General features: G+C 48.1%; 6 protein-coding genes and 1 non-coding gene across 7 annotated transcripts; 2 read left to right on the top strand and 5 right to left on the bottom strand.

Moving 5' to 3' along the window:
- Nucleotides 1-2,815: 2,815 nt before the first annotated feature.
- On the bottom strand, nucleotides 2,816-4,464 carry BDW43DRAFT_28991 (uncharacterized protein). Its single transcript, XM_032043452.1, has 2 exons — nucleotides 3,521-4,464; nucleotides 2,816-3,450 (listed from the first exon to the last, which is right to left on the bottom strand). The coding sequence occupies exons 1-2, from the start codon at nucleotides 4,221-4,223 to the stop codon at nucleotides 2,891-2,893; spliced, it is 1,263 nt and encodes a 420-aa protein (XP_031893757.1). The 5' UTR covers nucleotides 4,224-4,464; the 3' UTR covers nucleotides 2,816-2,890.
- Nucleotides 4,465-5,431: 967 nt separating this feature from the next.
- BDW43DRAFT_t241 lies at nucleotides 5,432-5,505 on the bottom strand. The gene has a single exon. It is a non-coding gene; the product is annotated as a tRNA-Val (tRNA).
- Nucleotides 5,506-6,441: 936 nt separating this feature from the next.
- BDW43DRAFT_295374 (Alpha/Beta hydrolase protein) lies at nucleotides 6,442-8,867 on the top strand. The gene is made up of 7 exons (XM_032044056.1): nucleotides 6,442-6,675; nucleotides 6,721-6,833; nucleotides 6,913-7,573; nucleotides 7,660-7,875; nucleotides 7,937-7,988; nucleotides 8,048-8,156; nucleotides 8,209-8,867. Exons 1-7 carry the CDS (start codon nucleotides 6,550-6,552, stop codon nucleotides 8,822-8,824), a joined length of 1,893 nt encoding a protein of 630 aa, XP_031893756.1. The 5' UTR covers nucleotides 6,442-6,549; the 3' UTR covers nucleotides 8,825-8,867.
- Nucleotides 8,868-12,058: 3,191 nt separating this feature from the next.
- Nucleotides 12,059-14,201, bottom strand: BDW43DRAFT_318238 (uncharacterized protein; the record flags this gene model as incomplete). Its single annotated transcript, XM_032048674.1, has 3 exons — nucleotides 13,313-14,201; nucleotides 12,634-13,282; nucleotides 12,059-12,087 (listed from the first exon to the last, which is right to left on the bottom strand). Exons 1-3 carry the CDS (start codon nucleotides 14,057-14,059, stop codon nucleotides 12,059-12,061), a joined length of 1,425 nt encoding a protein of 474 aa, XP_031893755.1. The 5' UTR covers nucleotides 14,060-14,201.
- Nucleotides 14,202-15,187: 986 nt separating this feature from the next.
- On the bottom strand, nucleotides 15,188-16,265 carry BDW43DRAFT_295371 (GNAT family N-acetyltransferase). Its single transcript, XM_032044055.1, has 2 exons — nucleotides 15,750-16,265; nucleotides 15,188-15,691 (listed from the first exon to the last, which is right to left on the bottom strand). The coding sequence occupies exons 1-2, from the start codon at nucleotides 16,135-16,137 to the stop codon at nucleotides 15,468-15,470; spliced, it is 612 nt and encodes a 203-aa protein (XP_031893754.1). The 5' UTR covers nucleotides 16,138-16,265; the 3' UTR covers nucleotides 15,188-15,467.
- A 2,148-nt stretch (nucleotides 16,266-18,413) lies between these two features.
- BDW43DRAFT_318236 (uncharacterized protein) lies at nucleotides 18,414-19,531 on the top strand. Its single transcript, XM_032048673.1, has one exon. The coding sequence runs from the start codon at nucleotides 18,553-18,555 to the stop codon at nucleotides 19,471-19,473; it is 921 nt and encodes a 306-aa protein (XP_031893753.1). The 5' UTR covers nucleotides 18,414-18,552; the 3' UTR covers nucleotides 19,474-19,531.
- A 487-nt stretch (nucleotides 19,532-20,018) lies between these two features.
- Nucleotides 20,019-21,255, bottom strand: BDW43DRAFT_317316 (luciferase-like domain-containing protein; the record flags this gene model as incomplete). The annotated part of the gene is made up of 3 exons (XM_032048515.1): nucleotides 20,019-20,619; nucleotides 20,671-20,763; nucleotides 20,834-21,255. 3 exons carry the CDS (start codon nucleotides 21,253-21,255, stop codon nucleotides 20,019-20,021), a joined length of 1,116 nt encoding a protein of 371 aa, XP_031893752.1.
- Nucleotides 21,256-21,324: the final 69 nt, after the last annotated feature.

Genomic DNA, 21,324 nt, shown 5'->3' with positions numbered 1-21,324 from the left:
CGACTCCGCTACCGTCTTTGGTGCTTATTACCGGGCCGGTGCCCTGTACACCTGTCAGGCAACGTTCTTCGCCTGGTTTAATGATGTGATAAGCTCTCAGGACGCAAGACAGTGCTCCGTCGTCATTCGAGTATGAATATGGGGAATAACGGCGTCAATACCTAGTGGAGCAGCCTGTTTTATTCCGCTGGTTTGGCCCCCGCTTTACCGGTGGCATGTTTGGCCAATGATCGGTTGCTCCATTGTCTTGACCCTGTGGAATACTGCCATTGTATGGAAGTCGCTCAGAGAGAAGAAATAAGTGGAGAGACTCTCTGAGCCAGAGGCATCCTACTAAGTCAAACAGGCCTGAAGTTCATAGCTTTTGTCCTGGTTACATTAGTCTCATACTCCGCCCCAATCAAAGGCTGGGGGAACTGTGAAGACTTCAGGGTCCCTCTAATCAACGGGGCGAATAGCCCGCCAACTGTTCAAAGATGCTAGTGCTAATTTTGCCAAAATATCAGCGCTGAAACTGTTCAGCAGCAGGACATATACACGTTATGAGACCTTGAATTTGAGAACCTTGGGCTTATTGCCTCGTTTCAAGAGGAAAAAGAACATCGCAAACGAGGCAAGCCCCTAGGCCTGTATAATACTGAAGAGCACCGCGGCCAACCATATTTTTCAGTCCTGCAGATGTTGAGGTGGCCCGACGGCTTGCGGCGGATGCAGGGAACACGGCTCCAGCGCAAGCAAGCGAAGGCAGAACGGAAGCTCCAAACTGCCATCGCTCGTGTGTAAGGCCAAATGATTGGCTATTTGACAAATAATTTGAAGCCAAGGAAGGCAAAATCTACCCAAGTTGGAGAAAAAAGACGGCGAGGTATTGATGATGCGGTGAAGCCCCTCTGAAGCGGACTAGGACAACGGCAGCTCAGCGCCACCACAACCAAGAAATCCGAGAAAGAAGGGCTGATTCCAAATCTAGAGAGGCACCAAAACCGGAGTCTATTGTCTCGCCAGTAAATTCTTCTGCTCCTCGATGATGGAGAAAGGTCGAATTCGCCCCTCTTTTCCAGTCCTTAAGGTCTGGCCGTATCACAAAACACATAAGGGATAAGGATATAAAGACGCTTATTCATGTACTTAGCTTAGGTCTCCGTGATGAATTTTCTAAATGTCCCTACGGGGTTACCCCTAGTGTCAATACCAGCATTGACTCATTTGTACTCTTCCAACTATCAGGTATACGTCCATGATAGGCCTGGCCTTTTGGACTTGAGCTGCCCACGGACTCTCAGTGCATTACTGCTTGGACCTCGTTAGGTCACCTCCATGATACCACGTTACCAAGCTCCACGATCCTGATACTCAGGCTTGGCCTTTGCTATGGAAGACAGCGGAGCTCTTGGCTGAATACCCAGGCGTAACAGCTATGTTTCGATATACTGGTTAAAATTAGTCTACTACCCCGGTCTTTCTATCTCATATATATGGTGACCAAGAGGAGATCATATATTCGTTCAGACTGAGCAAATTGCGCTAGAAAAAGATTCCCGGGTGCCTTTAAATTCCTGTCTACAATATTAATTTTGACTTGGATAAATGTTAAGTAATTAGGTTTGCTCCTGTGTATACATGTTGGTATTATATGTATATGTTCAAGAGGCCGACCTTGCCTGCTGCATACTGTTCAGGATATCTCCACCTAGTCCTACAAGGAGTCCCTGCGCGAGAATGAATTGCCAATATCCCCGACACAGACTCACCATCAACATTCCGATCATCAAAGGTCCCGGCCGCTAGCTGAAGGCGGAAGAACCTATAGTCGTATAGAGGTCCTGTTAGGCCTCCCACGAATAGAAATAGAAATGCTTGGATTGAGCCAATCCCTGCTATGTTAGAAGAGATTTCGTTCTTCGGTAGATGGACTTTGTAATGGGGTTGGAGGAACCCGTAGGCATTGACAATACCCCCTGATATAGCGGAGGTTTGTTAAAATTGATCATGCTTCTATGAGGGGGGTTATACTGACCAGCAATTTAACATGAGACCAACTCCAGCGACTTGCATCCATGCCATCAAGTGCCGTTAGGGGTTGGTGATCGTGGAACTTCTGACGGTGCAGATGAGACCAGTTTGTCTTCTCCTGTTTCCTGACAGGGACTGGCTCGTTCGGCGACTGATACAATCTTGGATGAATCAGTATCTATTCACCCGTCAGAAGTAAGTGTAACCTCCATGTTATGGTTTCTACGAAGGTCGGTTTAATTATCTATGTTGTTCGAATTTGAGCATCTCCAAGCCGGCTGAGGAACAGCAAAGCATTTATGTAGGGCAGCGAGTATCGTGCGTCAAAGCATCAGCTGACAAAATGCGTAACAAAATAAAAAAATAGCATTCTGGGCCATTCATGCACGTAATCGGTATATGGTTCCAACTTGATGCCACCTGCATGATCGCCAGCAAACCGCTTCCCGGAGCATCAATGACTCCGGCTCACCAGGTTCACTTCCCTACCATTAATGATGTATCTACCAGCTGGTGGGTGGCTGAACTTGGACTCCCATACAACGATCACACCTTACTGTGCATTTGGTGGACATATGAGTCCTCATCTGAGTGCAAGACAGGAAGCCCGAAATCTCACCCACGCAAAAGCAATACCACAATTGGCTGGCTGAGATACCCCTGCTGTACTTTGTTCAAGGGATTCATATCCATGTGCCGAGATGCAAGTCAGTGTTGTTTTGTGTAACCTTTAACTATGAGCACACATATTGTCACTATAGAAGGATATACGTGCAAAGAGAGCCTCAAGGTAACTCATGGCCCAATATCACTCCAAATAATAGGTTAACCTTGAAAAACACGAACCTTTCCCTTATCATACTATGGCGTTGGCTGACTACCAACGGACCCAAACCCGATCATCCAACAAATCCAACGCATTCTCCTGTCCCCTCTGCTCCAGCTTCAACCTCGCATGCACTGCATCAACCTCCTGCTCCGCATTAAGTCTCGCCCCCTCAAGCAATACCCTCACCCTCTCAACCTCCGGCTGATACGGTGCAAGCGGTAACATATCCCGAGGAATATCACCCCACTCTCTCCAAATCGGCAGCTGGAACGCTTGCATAGCGCGATTGAGCTGCCCGCATGACGCAGAGGGGTTCAGAAGCACACTGCAGATTGTAAGGTCCGCCCAGCCTCGGAATGAGAGCATGGGTTTTCGTCCTCCAGAGAGGGTGTTCGCGGATGTGGATTGGGCGGGCATGAATGCGGCCATGGCAGAGCGCTGAGCGGCGGGAAGGTAGGACAGAGGGTCTAGGGGGGACTTGACAGGCGTTGTGGGTGGAGTGCGTGGGCGGAGGGCGAAGTCGACGGCGTATGCTGTGAAGTGGTCGGCTAGTTCGCGGTCGGCCATGTCATAGCCGTATTGTGGGTTTTTGGCGCGGCTGGTTTTCCCTGTTCCGCGTGTTAGATTGTTACCTGGTTGGTCGTGTGATGGTGGGAAGAGAACTATGGATATACATACAAACATTGTGGCTAGGTGGTGCGCCACACACATCTACGTACTCAGAGACGGCTTCTGGACTGAGATACCCGGTGCGCTGCGGGTCGAGGTGGCTGAAGAGCTCTTCGATTAACCTCGTGAAGGAAGCCGAGGGTTTCATGTCCTCGGTGAAGAGCGGGATCCAGCTTGTAGATGAATATGGATATGGTGAACTAGGAGGTGGCCCAGTGCTTTCCAGCGGCGGACTTTGCAATACTGGTCTCGATGCGTGCGGAATAGCCGGGACAGTTTCTGCCGCTTCCGCTTCACTTTTTGTTTCTGGTGGCGGACCCTGAAATGCCGGCCTCGTCGACATCGGCGTTACTGGACCTGTATCCTCCACCGGTTCTTCACTTCTTGGTTTTGGATTTGTAGGACGTGGAGGTTTCCTCGGCGGGATATCGCTGTCTCCGTATGAAACAGAAAGAGGACGGCGCCGGGGAGGACAATGTGGGCTTCGGACAGACTGCGCTCGTGGTGGAGGTGGTGGAGGGACAGGGAGGAACCCGCTGTGTGCGTGTAGCGAGACTGCATGCGAGGGGTCGTCCTGATGCTGTGAAGGATAATTCTGTACAACGTAGCAGTTGGCGCATAGGGTTATGCGGGGCGCGCAAGAAGCACATGAGAGACGCGCTTTCATAGGCTGGATGAGCTCATTGCAAGATGTGCATTTATACAGCGACATACTGATGTCGGCTGCGATAAAATGGGACAAAAGCTGCTTAGATCCAGCTCATATTGGGCGAGCGGCTCACGATTTTATACGAGAGCTCGTCGGCTAATATAGCCAAGTTCGACGCTTGGCACGCGGGGTTGGCTTGAGACTTAAAAAGGCCTTAGGACATTGTCATCCTCGTGCAAATATTTAAAGTAGTAAGCCCTAGTTGTCGGCCTACCTCTGTCCCGTAAACAAATACCAACGGCCCTACGCCTGAAATATGCAGCGCTCTGTGGGGGACGAGCGTCGTCGCATTAGTTGAGGTAGATTTCTGATCGAGCTGAGCTGAACTGGGACCGAGGCTGGGTGGGAACAGTTGAAGGGTTACATGTGCTCCAAGCATTTTGTAGTCCTGATGCTCACCTCCGACCAAACCCAGGATGACGATGAGGCGGACAGGCGGGTTACTGACGCTAGCTCTCAAGCAGCTACTCGTTTTCTGCTCTGAGTCAATGGCCCAGAAGGCCTTCACTCTCAGTCCTTATGCCATAGATGGCCTCAAATCCACCCTCGTTCATCTTCTCTCTAGCTGATGCTTGATGCTCTGTATCCATTAACTTGCTCCTGCGACAGCGGATATGGGGTCCTTCCGATGGCGCAGGAGATAAATCTGAATCTCCGCATGAGTAAGTCTCCCATCTGGAACGTGCCGTGCAAACTCGACAGAAAGCAAATTGTTTTCGTGTTTTCATTCTGCATTTCTTGATAGGGTATCCATCGATTACGATCCCGCATAAATTTGGTATATCTAGATTCCAAAGATATGCTTGGTCGAGAGGTCCAAGGATTATTGTTAATAGAATGGTTGTATGATGAAGTAGTCAACTGAAGAGAAAGGTTGCAAAATGAGGGTGGTAAGCCATACTGCTATAGGATTTAGCAAGCGATAATGTGGATCTGTGGGGGCGCAGTTGACTTGATGAACTCCGCCGGGCTGCGATTCCAGTCAGATCGCTATAATATCCGTTATTATACGTGAATGCCAAGACCCAGTAATCACGGGAGAAATTGAACGACTAATATTCCTCAGAGGTATTCCCGGTTTAGTCCGATCTTTTGTCTTGGAATCCACGCCTAGTACGGAGTACAGAAGCATAAGAGCAGAAAGAAAAAGTAAAGGGGGGAAGGGGAAGAGAAAAGCGCTGGGAAAACACTCGGCAAGGAGCAAAAAAGAATGACCAGACTGGGGCTCGATCCCAGGACCTTATGCGTGTTAAGCATACGTGATAACCAACTACACCATCCGGCCAATTAATTAGTGAAGCACTCTCATAAGCAATAGATAATACAGAGACATAGCAGGACGAGCTCGAATTTAGGGAGTAAATATGGACTGAATTGTGTTTGTAGCGTGTGGAGGCGAGTAATTGTCACCGCGGGCCATACCGGTAAGAGATCGATATACAACTCACATACAAGTGTGTGCTTTCGCAAGGACGTGTTGTACTCCGGAACAGGTTGCTTCGAGCCTAACATGGTGTCGCAAAACTAGGGACAATCGGGCTTGTTCCGCAGCTCTTAGTGAGCATATTGCCGCGAAACCTGTATTCAATTTGTTTATAAATGCATACCCCTTCCCCGGATCGTATGCTGAGTGCTATAATCTTTCGCGGATTGATTTACGTGTTGAATTAGAAAGAACACTCCCGATTGACTAGCACCACTGTGTGTGAGTTTTTACGAGGAATAAAGGCCATCTACATAGTATATACATAGGTATACCACTTAGTTATTATCAATAATAGTGACTAACAAAGCACATATAACTACATTTGACCTCATTTTGGCCTATTCTCATGACGTTATTCAGGAACATTACAGTGTGGAGGATTTGACGGGTGAAGCCACAAGTTCAGCCAATGGCGCAATTAAGAATACAGACCGACATTGTAGGATAAATATCGAAGATATTGAAGCTGTTGTGTAAATTTATTGAGTGCCAGAACCAAATAAGTCGCCCTTCGAGATAAAGGAGTCACGGCAAATGGCTGCCTGGCTCAGGGTATAACCCGACTGGATGGCGTGGCCTGTAGCTGTTATTTTCTAGACTTAATGAAGTATAGCGGGAGGAACAAAGAGCTGACAGGACTTGATTAAGACATCCCAGCTGGTTGGTGGTTTCTAAATATTTGAACGAGCCCCGGCGGACTCCGAACTAGGGCTTATCGACACATATGACAGAAAACTTATCTGTAGCCTCTTCCCTAGGTCAAATAAATTCGCAGTGATCGTTCCAAAACAAAGCTGCAGCCTGTGCACATTGAGTGTACTAGATTTGCTAGTGGATATCGTCATGCGGCACAGTCTGGCATTTGCTGGCCTGTTAGGCGCGGTCGCAGCGCAGTTCCCTCCCCAGCCGGAGGGGTTAAATTTGATCAAATCCAAGCTGCATGAAAATGTGACCATCTCATTTAAAGAGGTGAGTAGGCTGCACGAGGCATTTGAGCAATTGACTAATTGCCAGCCTGGAATATGTGAAACAACACCCGGCGTCCGCTCGTACTCGGGCTATGTCCACCTCCCTCCGGGCTTTCTCGACGACAGCACAGGAGACTCGCAGGACTATCCTATCAACACGTACATTTCCAGCCCCTCCCCCCCACACCCCTCCTTTATACGTGATGCACGTTCAGGTGTTGTAACAGACTTCAAATAGGTTTTTCTGGTTCTTTGAAGCGCGCAAAGACCCCGAAAATGCCCCCCTCGCGATTTGGCTCAATGGCGGTCCCGGCGGCAGCTCGATCATGGGCCTTCTCGAAGAATTGGGCCCTTGCAGTGTGGCATCGGATTCGAAAACGACCATCCTCAACCCTTGGAGCTGGAACAATGAAGTCAACCTCTTATTCCTGGACCAACCTACGCAAGTCGGCTTCTCCTATGATGTTGCGACGAACGGTACCATGGTCCTGGATTACAACGAGGAGAACAATAAAATCGTTCCCGGGGACTTCTCTGTGGAGATCCCCGATTCGAACCTTACGCATCGCGTAGGTACCTTTGCGAGCCAGGAACCTTCTAATACCGCCAATACTAGTGCGCGTGCAGCCCACGCTCTATGGCATTTCGCTCAAACCTGGTTCTTCGAGTTCCCCCATTATAAACCTGTCGATGATCATATCTCTCTCTGGGCTGAGAGCTATGGGGGCCATTATGGTCCAGCGGTCTTCCGCTTCTTCCAGGAGCAGAATGAGAGGATTGCTAACGGAACCGCGGAAGAGGGGGCGCAATACCTACATCTAGATACCTTGGGTATTGTGAATGGGCTGATTGATGCCGTAATCCAGAACGAATCCTACATTACTCTGGCCTATAACAATGTATGTTGCTACTGATGTTGTTCGCCGTGAAATAAATGAAACGGAAAGGCACGTGCATATTCGTTCTATTCGCTAACTTGATACAGACATATGGTATTGAAATATTCAACCAAACCCTCTATGAGTCTCTAATCCACGACTGGCGGCGCCCGGGAGGCTGTCGGGACCAGATCAAAGCTTGTCAAGAAGCCCTCAAAGACTCCGAAGTATCTGCTAGCAAAACGCAAAAGAGCATATCCGAAACATGCGGCACTGTTGGCTCCGAGTGTGAGGGAGGCATTGCCAATTACTTCATGACAAACGTACGTGTCTAGATCATCGATCTATGAGTTTATTTGCTGATCGTTCAATCCGGTGGTATAGCGCGGCTGGTACGATATTGCCCATCCCAAAAACGACCCTTTCCCAGCACACCGTAAGTCCCACCACCGACAGCTCCTCTACATCTGGCTCCAGCCCTAACCAGATACTCAGACATGCGGGGCTACCTAACCCAAGAATCCGTCCTTCAAGCCCTCGGTGTCCCAGTAAACTACACCTACGCCTCCCCCGTCGTCGGGGATGAATTCCAAAAAACTTATGAGTATGCAAAACCCCCAAATATCCCCAATCACAGCCCCCACTAATAAACTTAGCATCGACCGTGGCGGCTTCCTCGACTCCATCGCCTACCTCCTCGACAGCGGTGTAAAGGTCCACATGATGTACGGCGACCGCGACTACGCCTGCAACTGGGTGGGCGGCGAGCTCGCCAGCCTCGCGATCCCGTACTCCCGTGCCGCGGAGTTCTCCGATGCCGGCTACTCCCCGCTCATCACGCAGGATGGAATCCAGGGCATGACACGGCAGGTGGGCAATTATAGCTTCACGCGGGTGTACCAGGCGGGCCACGAGGTGCCGTCGTATCAGCCCGTCGCGGCGTATGAGATCTTCAGGCGGGCTACATTTAATCGGGATATTGCGACGGGGTTTTATGAGGTTACGGAGGATTTAAAGACAAGGGGGCCGAGGGATACGTGGCATATTAAGAATGTTGTGCCAGCTGCGCCGGAGCCCCGGTGTTATGTTTTGAGTCCGGAGACTTGTCTTCCGGAGGTTTGGGAGAGGGCCTTGAAAGGGGAGGTTGTTGTTAGGGATTTTTTTGTTGTGGAGGGCGATGAGGATGAGGAAGATTATGGGGTGGAGGAAGACATCGTTAGGTGGCCGGAGGATAATGGGCAGATAGTTATTGGAGGGGCTTTGAAGTTGTAGGTGGGAGTGGCTTGGGTATCAACGAACAACTATTGAAGAAAAAGGGGGAGAGGGTTGGGGGGGGGAATTGTACCTGGTAGCGCTCTAGTTCATTCTTACGCAATGCGTTTAGTAGTATTAGGAAGGGTTGATAGGCAAGAGTCGGTGACATACAATATATATAGCCCTAACTTGAAAAGTAAAGAATAGAAAGCAGTACAGGTAGAATGGCGCTGACAAAACATGCTAGGGTGTGAATGCCAGAAATTAAAAAGCAGACCAGACACAAGGAAGTCAATTGGCCTATAGCTCTATCCATCATTGTCGCCCTTTATTGTCTAAGCTCCAGCCCAAAATTCGCTCGACCTATACTGCTCCCATGCAAGGCCCAAATTGTCTATCCTCGGACAGGTCGCAATGAATGAGAGAAATCCAATCACATGATCGTCTCGGGCGCTGCCAAAGTAGTCATGCTCTTCGACTAGAGCACAGCTGTCGTGGACTTGATTTCTACTGCTCTCTGGCAGGGCGTCTTCATTGCCGTGCAACACTTGTAGGATGCGGAGGGTGTCTTGTGGGGTAAACACTTGAGAGAATGCATTGTTAGTAGCGGACAAAGTATTTCACAAGACACAGTTGCTTTTGAACAGTTGGGAAGAGAAACCAAGATAGGTAAACTGCAGACATACCGTGACTCTCTTGCCTCTGTTGCGGTACATCCTTGGAGACTGATGAGTTTCTTTGAAGGTCGGGTTGACTGTGCATAGCGAAATTGTAGATAGCTGTATTATATATGGCCCAGTACTCTTGCAAGGAAATATAATCGTGGCCTTTTCTCTTCAGTTGGTTCTATGTCTCTTCTTATAGACACACCAAAGGCTCCATCTTCCTCTGTAAAATTGCTCTGCGGAATTTCTCTGACAAAAAGACGAAGATTCTAAGACAGGGATCTTATCTTGGCATGGACAGTGCTTTGGAGAGACAACCGCTTTGTGCATTCCAAATCTCTCAACAATCCAACAAATCTGAATTAATTCAGTCTATTAAGCCTTGAGCTAGGGCACTAATTGTGATCAGCGCTACGTTGAGTCAATCACGAACGTCAACTTCAGGGTTGGCAAAGATGGCAGACAAAAGTACTCCACGAAAATCTATATGCGTAGAGTTACAGTCCGAGTCTGGAACTTTTCGTGCAGAACAATGTTCTGGATGCCGGGTTTGGAGATCAAATCTCCGGATCCCTTCGTATTGGCTTCGGCTCGGCTCCTGACCTGTAGCTGTGGTGAAGGTTGGATTCGACAGGTCACAAAGATGGCCGTTGCCTAGGATTCTAACAGAGGATTCCTTGGGCGAATTGATTTGAAGGAGAGCTTTGTTTACTTATCGCTTATTTATCTTTCCCTATCGCCTGTTCCCTGCTCTGAGTCAACCTTCCATTTCGGCTCACCCCCGACGAAGCCTCGGAAAGCGCGGTGTGACAGAGAACATAGGAAGTAATAGAGAGAGTGTGGGCAGAGGGGAGAGTGTGATCATTTAGATATTATTTCTAATACGTAAAACGCGGTTCTTCATAATGGATAGCCGCTTTGCATATTCCCGTTCATTATTAAATATGGCTGAGCCCTAGCTGTCAGGTACTGTGGGCTAGTACTTCTGGTGGTTTGCAGATCAAGACGGATGGAACTCTCCGAGGAGGCCCTTACAAAGTACTGAGCAAATTCTGAATCTCAGTGGTGCCGCGACACGAGCATGGTGACCATATTACCCACGGTTCCTGTCGTGGCTTTGATCATTGACACTAAGCTAGGTAAGGATGAGATCGACAGAATCATTGCAAATTAAGCCTTGAAGGCAACCATGATCCCAAAATTCACAAAATTCCTTTCAGTTCGATGATACATTTTTGGTTCATTTCAAAGTGAGGCTGCTTAGGGTTGTCACACCGCCGACTACCCACTGTCGTAGCATTTACATCCAAACGTTAACGCGCATATATCCTTGGAAATAATAGTGGGTCACATCCTATTTCTCCGAGGCAACGTCTAATCTCCTTTTTCATACCCACATATTTTACTAGTAAGAGGAGAAATTATTCTAATTTCGCGGGCCGGGTAAGGCCTCCGGATAGAAAAGCCTTAGAACAGATGGTTCAGGAAAGTATTGGGCGCCGTCCTTTGTGGATTATATTGATGGGTACCTCTGCCTGACTTCCTCATTCAGCCGCAAATGAGAAATTTTCTTCTATGATGCACTTCCTCTATTCAGTAACAATTGATACAGATTCTCTTCTAGTGTGGAACAGTGATATCGCTGCACACTAAACTTAGTCCGGCTACTCAGGTCGAGAGCCTTGGCTGCCTGAGGGTTGAGGTTCGAGGCTTGTGATACCATATCAGCTCGTGCGGTATTTATAGGACTCGTGGGCATACCGTTCCGGATAAATATTCCTCTTGGGGCCAGTTATCCAATGCTCTCAAGCAATTCTCGGCCGGGGATTAACCATTCGCCAAACCAAGTCTGGCAGTCAGCAGCTGGCAGCCGGTGAAGACCGATGGTGGGAGATATAAAGGGTAGTTGAGTAATTTGGCAGGGGTAGTTAGTAAGCTTAAAACCATATTTTCCTCAACAATGACAAGCAAGCTCCAGCTATCGTTTGCATGATGATAGCATAGACACTCTCGCGAAAGGTGAGGTTCAACCTGCAGGTATCGACGTAATATATGTTACAATCGACTATCTACGGGAGACTTTTGACGGTATAATAGGAGTATTGAAGTTAACCTGCCAATACGCCATGGTGCAAGAGATCTGATCGATGTTGCGGGTTTCCCCTTACGATTATTCCAGTATGATGGTATAAATATAAATAATAATCTAACCAAAAGCCAATCTATCTGAATGCGTAACGTATACGAATTCGGCTATATAGTATCATCGCTGCAACATAGATTGGCGGAGCTTTGCAAGGTATGTGTAATGATGTATCTATTGCGCGAATGCTGTTATTCCATGATAAGCTGGGTATAACACACATGGCCCTAGACCAGGTTTTAGACTGCGAGATTCTTCATATCATTATGAGGTAACCGGTTAGTATAGAATGTATCATGGAAAGGAGGCTGTGGTTTCATCAAAGCCTCTGATCTCTCAACGTTGGCGATCGCCTGGCAAAGATTTCGCCGGAGTGAGAGCAAAAAATGCGTACAAATAAAGTAGAATTAATTGAAGAAGAAAAGAAAACATCAAATGCTATTCTTATAATGGACAATGAGATAACTCTAACCCTTAATAAGAAAGATAGGATACAAACTATAGCTGCACAACCTAAGTACTTGATAGAGAAAACCAGTCGCTAACGTATTTTTAGAAGTGAAGCATGGAGACAAAGCCCTCAGCATCTAAAGCTAGGATGAAAAGGGTGCGTGGAAGTACACTCTATGTAGAAACAGACCTCGTTTTGTTGTCTCTTTTCGTTTTCTTCTAGCCACCTACGTTTCACATCATACCTCGACGAACACTAGTGGGCATGGTACACACCTTTTCAAGGCCACGCACCAACTTGTTAAACAACTTAGACAAAATTTCTACTTCTCAATTCTTTTTCCTGAAGCTGGGACAAAGTAAAACCTATTTCCCACTGGTGACACATTCGCTTCTAGAATCAAAGCTCCCCAACAGCCTAAATCATTGCGATGAATGAACCGAGTGAAAAAAGGACAATAATCAAACGCATACCAGGCAGAAATATGATAGAACTGAAAGTGTCTCGTAAGTAATGCTCTTCGTAAAAGAAAATTAACCTCAACGGAGCTCACGAGGATTGAGATGACTTCGTTGTGCAAAGAATATTGCGCGTGTCGGAAAAGATAGAGATCTGTCCAACAAAGTCCAATCTATATGTGAATTTTCTGTCACCTCTAGCAGAGAAAGGTTGAAAGCAAATTTGATCGGTTCCTTATCGTGACCCTCAAGGGATAGCCACAGGCCATCTAGTACTTCCTGGTCGGCTACATTGAGTGATAGTCTTCCGTTGTAAAATTGCTGCGGTTTGCCTGAAGACAACCATTTAATTTCTACCTTATGTTTGTCCGAGGTATCTTCGTAGAAAACATGAAACCATTCAGCCTGACGTGAGAAAAAGTGGTCGAGTCGTATGAAAGCATTAGCCACCACACAAAGCTTATACTTATTCTCGTTGTCTGTGGTCCGCCTGGTGTGTTTAACCCTTTCGACCCTGCACTGACCAACTGAAGACCGGATTATGCGATGCATAACGTAGTTAGTGATACTCAGTTGAAGAGGGTCGTACTCATGGGACAGTATAGTATAGTCACTTGTCTGTGAGACCGAGATATCCAAGTGACTCAATACATCCCAGAGCTGCTTGGGGCTATCCAGTCCGATTATCATAAGTAACTTCCACAGCGACTCAACGTCTCCGAGGGTTTCATCCCTGCGCCCGGCAAATCTTTCAATCCACTGGGATAATAAGGAGCCTAGCTGGTAGACTGATTTAAACGGTGTGCCATCAGATTGATTGCGGGCAGACTGGCTGTCAAATAGGTGGTCCAGAACGCAATCGCCCGAGTAGATCATACTGCTCAGCGCATCTAACATCCGAATTTCTTCTCTCGTAGTGGAGACAAGCTGTTTATACACCAAGTCATGCTGAACCTCAGCCCAAGCATGTCGCAGGACCGATACCACTTGTATCTCGATCATTTTCTTGCCTGAGCCATCATTCTCGTCCATATCTTCCCGGAAAAACACACGATAATGGTCTGCACAATACCCTGGAAATGAGCGAGCATCGCATGTTTGGTTGTCGTTGTCTCCAAGGGACAGATTCCATTGCACTGCAAATTCTCTCTGTAGGATCTTCTTCACTTGTTCTTTCTTTCGAGGGATGTAAAGTGCAATACGAACTCCAGCCAGGTCTGGGATGTCGCTTTTGATATCTTCAATGCTTCGGTAGCCGTTATTTTCGTTCGCGGTTCCATTTGCCTTTGCCAGACGGGCTTTCTGCCTTGTCACCAGCTTTGTCCTGAGGCTGTCTGGCTCTTTCGCTCTGCAGGTAACGAGGCATTCCACAGATTCCCGGCGGAGAGCGTCTTCGCAGAGCTTTTTGGCCCTCTTCGCTGCCTTCGAGTACTCCGTTCTTTCCAGGTTGTACATGCTCATAAATTCATCAATGATGTCAAGATTATTGTCGACCTCAGCGGACATATTGATCGGTTCCATTGCGTTGCTGAACATAGCGAAACGAGGCTTGATGACCGACAAATGCACGGAGTATGATCAGGAAAAGAAAGACTTTGAGACGATAGTAGTCCCATTGTGACAGAGTACAGAAAATAGTGAGCCTATTTATCTCCCTGGGCTGCTTGTTGCAGCCAGTCTCTCCCCTACCTTCCCCCTTGGTCAAGCCTCCATAGTTCCGACATGGTCAAAGACCAAAACCTAGCGGTGAAGATTTAGGTCGCAAAATATGCCAGGTAGGAGACATCAACCTGCCCAATAGGCTTGTCAGCTGAGGCTACAAAGTTTTATCATCTTCCAACATGAAAATCCCGAACTGTGGATTAGGAGGGCGGGGAATTAAGCTCATTGATTGAGTTCGCAGCTTAATAGAGTGCTGCGAGTCATGCAACGACTTGCATTGGCGGATTCGGTTCGGAAATGCGCATCACATGAGTTAGCGTGCAAGAGGTACAGATCGGGTTTTTGAAGCGCACATGCCACCCAGATCTCTGGAGCAAGATTTGGATAACGATACTTTTTAGCGGTGTAAGTCTGTCCTATCACTGTATGACAACTGTTGCCCATCCGTGCGGATGGGTAGGGCTCGCTCGAAGCCCTGCACTGGTGCCGTTCATGCCTGATTGTTGCGCGCAAATATGTAGGGTAGAATCTAACAAGTAGCATCTCTTCTAAAACTACACTCCTGTCCAAGCCGCATTATAAAGACCAGTTTAGGATTAAGATCGTGCCCAACCTTCAAACAAATACGAAATTCGGGTGCCTGGGCATCTCTTTGGTGAGACTGTAGTGTCGCGTTATTGGTCTTCTTGGGATTAAGGTAAGCTTGGATAGTCTACACTAAATAGAAACAACCAATAGAACGACCACTCATATGACTTGTAATGATTCATCTCCACTGGTTACGCAAGAACTATCTATGTATACAGCTTTCCGGCTCTGTCGCTTGGACGTCTACGTGTCCAACATCGGCACAGTCTGTTTCTCATAGTAGGGCAAGTGGATACTGATAATATGTGGTCCTACGCCATTGCCTTCAGTTCTTGAATGGTGAGGAGAGAAACAGGATGTATTATGCACTCCTATGCATTGGTGTCTAAGAATGTCTCAGCTAAGAAGTTGCAACTCCAAGATGCGCCTTGCAATCATTCTACCGCCGGTATTCTCGTTCGACCGGGATTCCAAGATGTGTTCCATAATGCCTGATTTTTCTGTCAGGAAACGGTCCAGAAATATACCCCTGCTCTCATCCTCGGCCAGTTCCTAGCCTGTAAATCTATTCAACGTGTAGTGGCCTCGACCGGACCACAGAACAGACTACTCGGATTAGCCTAGCTCACTCCCAAATACCGGCTATCGCGCTTCAAAATCAAAAGAAAGCTAAACGGAAGAAGTCGGCTCACTCTTACACCATCGGCTCCCTCACCATAGACGCCAAACCAGCAGCAGCACTCCTCTCATCACTGAAATCTACAAATCCAAACTTTTCATAAACCGGCCTTCCCTGCTGACTAGCATCAATATAAACCGCTGCACCCTCTCGATCCGCCACCGCACAGCCCCACTCGATCAACATCCTCGCCGCACCCATCTTGCGGTACTCCGTATGCGTCGCAATCATATCCAAATCTACCCACGACATCAGCAAGCACTCAAACTAACTCCGAAACGAGATTAAATCATTTACAGAAATTCTTTCTCCCCCCAACAAGTCTATCCCGCCCAGTCTCCATGTTTTCCAAAAACTCCTCATTACCCTGAGCGTTCATGTCCGAGTGCCAGGCAGGGAATCGTCGCCCGCGTTCTTCCGCCGATTCAAGAGACCACTTGGCGTATGCAGCGATGCGCCTGGTTTGTGTATCCACGATCTTCAGGTACTTTTCGCCCGGTTTGTGGAGCATGTCGTGGGTGTTGGCTTCGTTCCACCATTGGTGGACGCCTGGGGTGTCGGGCCAGATGGCTATTATGGGGGAGTTGCGGAAGGCGTTGTACCAGAGTTCGGTTAGGGCGGGGATATCTTTTAGGGTTGCTGGTTCGAGGGACAGGGGGGATTTTGGGGACGTGGATATTGTCATTGTGGGAAGTGGAATTGTGAGATTGGTGAGGATTGAGGTAGAGTTTTGGGTGAAGGTAAATGATCCTGGGGCTTCTTGGAGAGGTACTACGACTAGGATAAATAGTCGAGGGATTTAGCGGGGACACTATCAGGATAAGATACAATTTTGCGGGTGAAGGAGAAAGAAATGGATGTGTGGGGTTTCCTTGGAGTCAAGGCTAAAATGCGTGTGGCTGGGAACGTAGATAAGACCTATTCTAGAATTGAAGGCTCCACATTTTATTGGCGTTCCCTTATACAGTGTCTTGCGATCGGGCCCTATATAGATGGACTGATGCGGATGTGATAGGTCATGAATACAATGAAGAGCGCATGGCACGTTTAGGCGTCTTGCCCCTATTTCCTGTGCATGAATATAGGGTGATCAGTTGCTGAGTATGAAGCGCAACAGTATGTTTTAGTCACAGCCAGCATTTTCGGATTTGACAAACGACGCAAGGGAGGATACAAGAGGGCATCCAGGTCGATTCAGCTGCTCTCCATTGTACTGTCGGTAAGTAGCAGAAACAATGACGCCGCGTTGGGGATGCAGCTGGTTGGAATTGGCAATTTATGATATTATTGATACCACATCGGAAATCACGCTTGGACTGACTAGCACACCCCCTTGCTTCTACCTCGTTTTATCATCCTGTCGCTGCTAAGAGTTAAATACTTGCATCATACCAAGCATAGCAGTGTAGATCAAGACAATGACAAAAAGCACACAGACTAATGCAAGACTTCGGATAAGCAGCCAAATGATAAGACTCCGTCCTATAGGGATATATAAGCAATTTGGCGTCATATTATAACATCTGGCATAACGACCATACTAGGTATATTCTAACTGTCTCCTAGGCTAAAACAATATATGGTGGTGCGCCCTCGGCATCCTTACCAAAGGGGACATAACGACATAACTAGTATTTGTAGCCACAAAGCTGATAACCTATAGCACGGATACATGCCACGTTGCCTCAAACAAAGAAAAAGAATAAATACGCACCGGAAGTAACGCTGAAGCATTTGAAAAGATATTGGCTCTGCTCCTTGCTTCCTAGGACGAGTATGCGCATTATCACCGACTCTCTAAAAACCATTTTAAGGACCAGATTTCCTAACATATCAGCCTAGACTACTAAAGTCTACACATCGGTATCTTGGAATTTCTGGAAGGGTTACACATGTCTGTCGTGGAACCTGTCTACTATTTATATACGCCAATGTAGGACATGTGGGTACCGGAGCAGGCTGAACATGCACTGCAGGGAAATGGGCGATCCTTAGGTTCATGCATGGAGTCAGTGCAGCTAGCTAATCAGATGTAAGCACCATAGCTAGGGCACATTCAACAGTACTGGCGTGATAGATGAATTATAATAGGCTATTTTTATAGTCAAGGATGATCCGACGGCTGCGAGAATTCTGTCGATCTCGAGGCACGTTCACCACAAGGGGATTGGGATAAAAATATTCATTCCATAATACACCTATTGTATATCAGTTTTCCGAGACCATGATTAACATGACACGCATTACTCAGCGGAATACTTGCTCCGTACATTAATATAGCAGACTTCGCCTTGGAGAGGGCAAGGGTGTATATTAATGGCACATCTCCCTCGGAGGCCTTTCCACCGCAGCTTCTGGATGTGCAAGGCGCAGTTCTTCATCGTGATAAACTCCCCACTCTTATCCTAAGCCAGCAAAATTGACCTTTACTTGGGCTCGGAGTTTGTGATTAATTTACGACGTGGCTGGGTTTCAACTAGTGGGAACCAGTGTAAACTAGTAGAAGATCGACCGTTGAAACTGCCAGCATTCGCCAGCAAGGAACATTTTAGCGGGGAATGCGGGTGGATCGAAGCATGATTTGTGGTTCCTGGGCTAAATCCTTTTCCTTATCCGCGTGTGAAGTCTCGGGGATACTGAAAGATGCGTCCCTGCTGCGCACACATGAGTCACGGTTCAGTACATTTGGTCTGAGGAAGTCATGCCGGCTTAGGAGATTAGCGCAGATCATCTCCTCGCTGATCAAACCAGACACCATGCAGTGTAGCTTAACGGAATAAAGACCGAAAGAAAGAAAGAAAGAAAAGGATCTGAAGCCGCGTGGCTGCCGCACTCCACTCCCACCCGTCCGCCCAATCAGCGGTCTGCCGGCTATAAAAATAACTGTCAGCCCTAACGTCGCTTGAACTTGGGAGCACGTACATACGACGACAGGAACCGAAGACGAAGTAATTAAGAATCGTTCACTACAGCACGTCCGTATATGAAGCATGTTTGATCATATCAGCCCTGCAAACTTTTGCCTGGTTAACCCACCGCCGGATATCCTTGTGATCCTCTCTCCACCCCCTTAACACACTCTTTGCGACTATCAATAATTATGCGAATACAGTCATTGGCCCTGCTCGGGACACTCTTCTCGGTTGTCGCTGCACAGGCTGAACCCACCGCGGAAGTGCTCCCAAGATGGCCTTCCACCGAATCCTCACCCCTCGCTGAGCAGACACGCGCAACATTAGAAGACAATAGCCATCCAAGGAACGATCGCAGCTGGATTCTCCAAAAACGAGCTTCGACTGCAGAAGAGGATGCAGCTACTACGGCGGAGGAAACTTCCAGTGCAACTGAAGAGGCTACAGCGAGTGCGACCGAGGTGACCACGCAGGATGCGACCACCACAGCTGCCGAAACCACCTCAGCGTCAACAACTACCGAGGCTTCAACCACCTCAACTGAGTCTTCAACTACGTCGACCTCGAGTACAACTAGCTCTACAAGTACTACAAGTTCAACAACCTCCACAACCTCCTCCACTTCACAGTCTACGACAAGCGCGTCGACCACCTCCACAAAGAGCACATCTACTGCCTCGAAAACCAGCTCGACATCCACTGCGACAAGCACTATCAGTGCTGAAATGCGAGAGTATAATCACCGTGGAGCAGTGGCTGCTATCATAACTTTCAGTATCGTGGGTTCTATCTTCGTCGGGTACGCCATCATCCACTGTCTCCAGAGTTCGCGCAGAAATCGCAAGATCGCAGCGACCAAGGCGGCGGCTGATGCGAGATCAAATTATTCTATGGTGCCGTTAAGCGAAAATCCGAAGTCACAAAGTGAGGTCAACCTTGACCGTTCTTCTATGATGTTTGCTACCCAATCCCGTACGGATTTGTCGTCGATCGCCTACCAAGGCACTGCTCAGCCGATGACACGACCTTCATCCATAGCGGCGGGCGAGACTCTCCACCAGGGTCTGGCATCAGGCACCCCCTCTAATACTCGACCAAATTTCATTTGATAGGGGCGGGAGGCATGAGATACGCACCCACCATGATCAGCGTAGAATTTCGTGTCGGATATAATGTTGGATATGACAATGGGCTTCATTCACGCGACATTGAATTGTTTCAGTCGAGCGATGTGGGAAATATACACAGTCTTTCGCATTATCTTCTCACTTCACTTTGCATCTCACTCTTTGCCTTGTCTAGATGGTGGGTTATTTAGCGAGTTACATATCCTATCAATTGCGACTTTAGTTTTTTGGAAAAAATTAGAATATCTGAAATTCGATATGACGCGAACCTCAACGAAATCGTCTGTGTTAGATCAATGTATGTTTATTGTCTATATTCAATCTATACATACTTCATAAGCGTCGGTAGCCTCATGGTTTTGAACGACGAAACCGCTAATTTGTTCGCTAGCAGCCTTATACTAGTTCACAGTTTCAGGATTCAAACGGGCACTGCAAAATGGCTACCGGGCAATATACCTTCAGAGGTAAGTAGAATAAGGCATACTCTCTTGTGGCCTAGTTACGGGACATCAAAATGTAACCTTTCAGTTCCACGTATATTCCCTGCCTGGATGACCCTCACGCAACCTCGGCCCAAGTCCGTCCTGGAAATAATTATCTCTTGCCGACCCACCCTTAACCTCGTACTCCTCCCAAATCACACCCCGCCGTCTCAGCTCAGGAAACAAATACTCGATCATATCCTCAAAGGTCCCCGGCGAAACAGCATACGAGAAATTAAACCCATCAACCCCCGCCACGTCAACCCATTTCTGCAAAATATCGGCAACAGTACTCGGCGAACCAATCGCGCGAGGATGCGCACCGCCTAGCGCCAATTCCTGGAGAACCCGCCGCTTGGTCCACTTCAGCCCGTTGGAGTTTGGGACGGTCTTCGACCAACTCGAGATCATAGACTGTATCCCACCAACGGCGGTGAAAGAGAAGTCTTCGTCGTCATCGAACTTGGACAGATCGTTGCTGGTCCAGCCGCCGAAAAGGGTTGCCACTCCGTCGAGGTCGGATTGGGCTAGGTACTCTTCATATTTGGTCTGGGCCTTTTCGTCTGTTTCGTCGACGATTACCAGGATGCCTGCAATGAACTTGATGCTATCCATCGGGCGGCCTACTTCGGCGAGATGTATCCTGTGCTCCGTTAGCATTCCGTAGGATAAAAGGGTGAGGCAAGGAACGTACCGCATATCCTCAACAACAGCCCTAGTTTTCTCCGGTTCAAGACCAGGCAAAAACATAACCTCCGAATGCTTAGCCGCAAATTTCTTCCCGGCCCTAAATACCCCCATACGCGTTTAACCCCGCGCAAACCAAGCAAGAGAGAAAGGACGAAGGTAAAACTCACGACGAAGCCCCCGCCTGAAAGAGTAACGGCGTCCTCTGCCTTGAAGCCGGCAACTGACTCGCCGCCGTGCTCTTAAAATACTTCCCATGATGCTCAATCGCCCGCACCTGACTAGGATCACTATAGACCCCCGACTTGGCATCCTTGACAACAGCCCCATCGCGCCACGTCCCCTCCCAAAGCTTATACGCGAGCTCCATGTACTCATCTGCTCGCGCATATCTCTCGTCGTGCGGAATCTGTTCGTCCATCCCGTAGGCCTTCGCCGCACTATCAAGGAAAGAAGTCACGATATTCCAGCCCACACGGCCGCGGGTGAGATGATCCAGGGTTGAGAATTTCCGGGCCAATGCGTACGGCGACGTTTCATATGTTGTGGATGCTGTGATGCCGAACGAGAGGGACTCAGTTACCGAGGCCATGGCTGAGATTAGGAGGCTGTTGGTGTTAGGTGATGTATTTATTTTACTCGACTTTTGGGTGGGGGGGGG

The sequence above is a fragment of the Aspergillus alliaceus genome (assembly GCF_009176365.1).
Source record: "Aspergillus alliaceus strain CBS 536.65 unplaced genomic scaffold BDW43scaffold_114, whole genome shotgun sequence".
Classification (NCBI taxonomy): Eukaryota; Fungi; Ascomycota; class Eurotiomycetes; order Eurotiales; family Aspergillaceae; genus Aspergillus; species Aspergillus alliaceus.
Note: the sequence above shows the minus strand (reverse complement) of the source record. Positions and strands in the feature narration are given on the sequence as shown.